The sequence below is a fragment of the Propithecus coquereli genome, unplaced genomic scaffold (genome assembly GCF_000956105.1).
Source record: "Propithecus coquereli isolate 6110/MARCELLA unplaced genomic scaffold, Pcoq_1.0 Scaffold436, whole genome shotgun sequence".
Classification (NCBI taxonomy): Eukaryota; Metazoa; Chordata; class Mammalia; order Primates; family Indriidae; genus Propithecus; species Propithecus coquereli.
This window is the reverse complement of record NW_012150130.1, coordinates 339,244-343,981: the sequence shown is the minus strand read 5'-3', so window position 1 is coordinate 343,981 and position 4,738 is coordinate 339,244. Positions and strand designations below refer to the sequence as shown.

At 50.8% G+C, this 4,738-nt stretch overlaps 1 protein-coding gene across 2 annotated transcripts in view; it reads left to right on the top strand.

Annotated features, from left to right (window-relative positions):
• The window catches only part of MYLK3 (myosin light chain kinase 3), a 54,546-nt gene that overhangs the window by 43,505 nt on the left and 6,303 nt on the right, over positions 1 to 4,738 (top strand). For both annotated transcript variants that reach the window (XM_012653964.1, XM_012653963.1), the window contains 3 exons: positions 1,207 to 1,335; positions 2,969 to 3,121; positions 4,077 to 4,209. In XM_012653964.1, coding sequence (XP_012509418.1) covers positions 1,207 to 1,335; positions 2,969 to 3,121; positions 4,077 to 4,209 — 415 coding nt within the window. The remainder of the gene's footprint in view (positions 1 to 1,206; positions 1,336 to 2,968; positions 3,122 to 4,076; positions 4,210 to 4,738) is intronic.

Sequence of the window (4,738 nt, the reverse complement as noted above, 5' to 3'; positions counted from 1 at the left end):
CTCTTGCTCAGGCTGGTCTTGAACTCCTGAGCTCAAACAATCCGCCTGCCTCGGCCTCCCAGAAAGCTAGGATTACAGGCGTGAGCCACCGCACCCGGCCACCATCTTAATTTTTAATTGAACAGCAGTGTTAAAGTATGTTCACACTGTTGGGCAACCAATCTTCAGAACTTTTTCATCTTGCAAAACTGAAACTCTGCACCCGTTATATAACTCCACATTTTCCCCCTGTCCCTAGAAACCACCTTTCTACTTTGTTTCTGTAAATTTGGCTACGCTAGGGGCCTCCTGTCAGTGGAACCATACCGCATTCCTTTGTGCCTGGCTTCTTTCCATCAGCATAATGTCCCCAAGGTTCATCCATGTTGTAGCCTGTGTCAGAATTTCCTTCCTTTTTAAGGCCGAATAATACTCCATCGTGTGTTGATACCAGTGTGTTTATCCATTCATCTGTTGATGGACACTTGGTTGCTTTCTCCTTCTGGCTACTATGAATATGCTGCTATAAACATGAATGTACAAATATCTTTTGGAGACCCTGATTTCAATTCTTTTGGCTCTATACCTGGAAGTGGAATTGCTAGAACGTATGGTAATTCTACATTTCATTTCTGGAGAACCTCCACAGGTTTCCGTAGTGGCTGCAGCATTTTGCATTCCCACCAACAGTGCACGGGGTTTCCGATTTCTCTCCATCCTTGCCAACGCTTGCCGGTTTCCATGTCTTTTTTATCTGGTAGCCATCCCGATGGGTGTGAAGTGCTATCACACTGTGGTTTGCATGTGCATTTCCCTAATGATTAGTGATGATGAACATCTTTTCCTCTTTTCCTAATTTTTACAGTCACCCCTCCAAGCACGTGGTGCACACCAACAGAGCCGTCCCCCACGATGGCTTCTACCCTATTTGTTTATTCTTGTTCATGTGGCTGCACACTGAGTAAGACACGCCGATCTCTCCTTTTCAGACTGTAAACGTGTAGAGGAGGACTGCGGTTTCTGATTCTGCCACTGACTTAGAAAGGCTTGACGTTTGGGGCCTTGGGGTATGATTACTCCCCAGTAAACCACCAGTGTAGCGTGGGCGTGAGGTGCAGGCAGCACGGCTGGCAGGAAGAGGGGGTGTCTGCCTCCCACTGGGAACTGGCCCCAGCACCCACTTCTCCCAGGCCTCACTCCCGTGGTTCTCTGCACCCTCCTCCCCAGGTACAAGCCTCGGGAAAAGCTGAAGGTAAACTTCGGCACTCCCGAGTTCCTGGCTCCAGAAGTCGTCAACTATGAGTTTGTCTCGTTCCCCACGGACATGTGGAGCGTGGGAGTCATCACCTACATGCTGTGAGTGCTTAGGGGCCTGGCTCTGGAGTGGGGATGGGGGCCATCTGTCCTACCCTGGGTGCCCTTAGGAGCAGCAAAAATTTGAGTGCAAGTAGTTTATTTGGGAGGTGCCTCCGGGAACCCCCGTCAGAGGGGTGGGGGTGAGATGGGGAGAGGTGGCCAGCCAGTAAGTGTGTCAGTTACTGTATTTACAAATTGTTCCTCTTTCCAAGTTATCATTGTAATAGCTGATGTTGAAAAGAAGCTGAGATACGGCCATGTTATTCCCAGAATAAAGGTCTGAACATCTCACTTCTTGGTTGTGAAATCCTGCTTAGGCTTCGGCAGCTGTAGCGAAGTCGTGAGTTGAGCCAGGGAGTCTTTTCGATACTCGGACATAAAGTAATAACTGAAAATAATCAAAAGTAATAATGACCCTGGAGTAGGGCCCCACTGTGGGCAACTGGAGTCTCATTCTGCTGGGGAACCCGGAATCCGCTGGGGAACCCCGCGGAGTCACTCCACCGGGGGCTGGGGCGCTTCTGTGTCGACTCTCATTAGTTATCGCGGGCGGGCTGATCCTGGGTGGGGCGGGGTAGAATTAATTTCCCGGTCCTTCTGGGTGGGTGCAGCTAGTTTCAGCTGGAGAGAAAAGCCCCCAGCAGAGAAGCGCAGGTCTTCAGAGCAAGCCAGGAGCGGGGCGGGCGGAGCGGGCCGCCGCGGTGTCCTCCCACCGTCACTTCCGACCTCGTGCTCCCTGCTCCCTCCTCTCCGACTGTGGACTTCCCTTGGCTACTTCCTTGGAGGCCACGAGCTCATGTTTTCTCCTGCTCGTCGTGCCGCTGCGCCCCCGTCCCTGCCCTGTGTGCGCTGCACCGGGCTGGGCTGTGGACAGCCCCCGGGCCAGCCGTTGCGCTGTCCCGCCTCGCTGCCTTCGCTCTAGCAGGAGCCTAATGAAGCTAGTTTTCCTTTGGCCCAAGGCCCAGGTAGATTTTTAAATGAGCCTAGTGGTTTCGTAGACATGGAAAGCTATTTTTTTTTCTTTTTTTGAGACAGAGTCTTGCTCTGTCGCCCAGGCTGGAGTGCAGTGGTGCTATCGCAGCTCACTGCAGCCTTGCCTTCCTGGGTGCAAGTGATCCTCCTGCCTCAGCCTCCCCAGGGACTACAGGCATGTGCTGCCACACCTGGCTAATTTTTAAAAATTTTCTGTAGAGACAGGGCCTCACTGTATTGCCCAGGCTGGTCTCAAACTCCTGGCCTCAAGCGATCCTCCCACTTTGGCCTCCCAAAATGCTGGGATTCTAGGCATTAGCCACCTTGCCCGGCCTGGAAAGCTAGTTATTTTTAATTAAATGTATTTGTACTTGATAACTAGTGGGCATATTGACTTGGGCCCCAGCGGACTAGGGGAAAGAGGAGAGCACGACAGGGACTTACTCCAGGGCTCTTCCTGCCTCCACGTTTTTAGTCCTGCTTCCGCTCCTGAGCCGGCCGCGGGACTGCGCCCTGTGGAGAGGCAGCGGGCGCTCTCTGTTCGAACCTCTCGGTTCTGGTTAGGGCCGCTCAGACCTTGTAAGTCCCTCTCTGTCCTGGCGGTGTGTCGGCACCTGCGTCGGCACGGGGACACACTGATGGTCCGTTCTTTCCTCTGCAGACTCAGTGGCTTGTCCCCATTTCTAGGGGAGACAGATGCGGAGACCATGAACTTCATCGTGAACTGCAGCTGGGATTTCGACGCCGACACCTTCGAGGGGCTGTCGGAGGAGGCCAAGGACTTCGTTTCCAGGTTGCTGATCAAAGAGAAGAGGTACCCTTCACTGCTACCCGCGCCTGACCCATTCGGGCGGCCCCTGCTCCGGGCGCGGGGCAGGACGGCTGCAGCTAAGGTGCTTTCTTCCCAGGACTGGCTGTTCAGGGCTTCTTCATCTGCTGCTGCTTTGGAACGGGAAAGGGAGCAGAGGAAGGGACAAAGGAAATCAATTTAAAAGCAAACAACTAGGACCATGAAATACAGAGTTTTAGAAAAGGGCATATTTGCAAATTGGTCTTATCTCCAAGTTATTATCACTTGTAATAGGATAAGGTTGAAAAAAGTTGAGATATGCAGATGTTATTGCCAAGAATAAAAGACCCGAATGCCTCATTTCTCAGTGACCAAGGTCCGCCGAGGCTCCGGCAGCTGTATCGAAGTTGTGGGTTGAGCCACTGAGTTTTTCTGATACTCAGACATAAAGTAATAACTGCAAGTAACTGAAGGTGTTGTGCGAATAGCCCAAAGGGAAGGCCCGGGAGTCTGAGCTCTAAGACAGCGCGTCTTGCCCTCACCTTCACGGTTTTGTTTCTCTCTGACTGAAAAGTTATGTGAGAAGAAAAAAAATTTCTAATTCAAATGAGCAAGTCGACTTTACACTCTGGAAGGGGAAATGAGCTTCTTTCAAGCCTCCTGTTCTTTTGCTTCTTAAGAACGATTCTGGGCACAGCGCCCTTCCTGCTGCCCGCCTGGGTCCCCGTCCCCGCGAGGTGGCGATTAGTCACGCGAACACACGCCCCGATAGAGCTCAGGCGACGTTTTGCTGACGACTTTCTGGCGTTGCTAAGGAGGGGAATTTTAGGCACGAGGAGTTCCCTTTTTGGTACGTGGCCTGAATCTGCCTAGTGATTAATCCGTTCCACTGACTCAGGCTTCCTACACCATCGAACAGATTTTTGGACTAGAAAAGGCAGCCCCGGCTAAAAGTCTTGACTGCTGTTTGGTTTCACAGCTGCCGAATGAGTGCCACGCAGTGCCTGAAACACGAGTGGCTGAATGATCTGCCTGCCAAAGCTTCGGGATCCAGAGTGGGCCTCAAATCCCAGCTATTGCTGCAGAAATACATGGCTCAGAGAAAATGGAAGGTATTTTGTTTTTCTTTTAGTAAAGGCAGCATTTATCTTCTTAATCTGTTCTTTGAAAGAATTGTAGCTCAATTTTTACTTATATTTTGATTCTAAACAGAAAGATTGTTTAGGGGAAAAAGTCCCTCTCGTGTCAAAAGCTGTTAACTTGGTTTAGAAATACTTCAGACCAAAAATAACTGACATAAAGTTACATTTGGTTTGTACTTAATATGGACACTTGAAGTGACAAAATGAAGTTTAAGCATGTGCTCTGTTCTCAATGGCAATCCTGGTGAAACTGCTAACCCAACTGCTTATAGCATGAGGCCAGATTCCTCCACACTTCAGAAAAGAGGGATGGGGTCCGGCGCAGTGGATCACGCCTGTAATCCTAGCACTCTGGGAGGCCGAGGCGGGAGGATCGCTTGAGCTCAGGAGTTCGAGACCAGCCTCAGCAAGAGCGAGATCCCGTCTCTACTAAAAATAGAAAGAAATTAGTTGGGTGACTAAAAATAGGAAAAATTAGCAGGGCGTGATGTCTCGCACC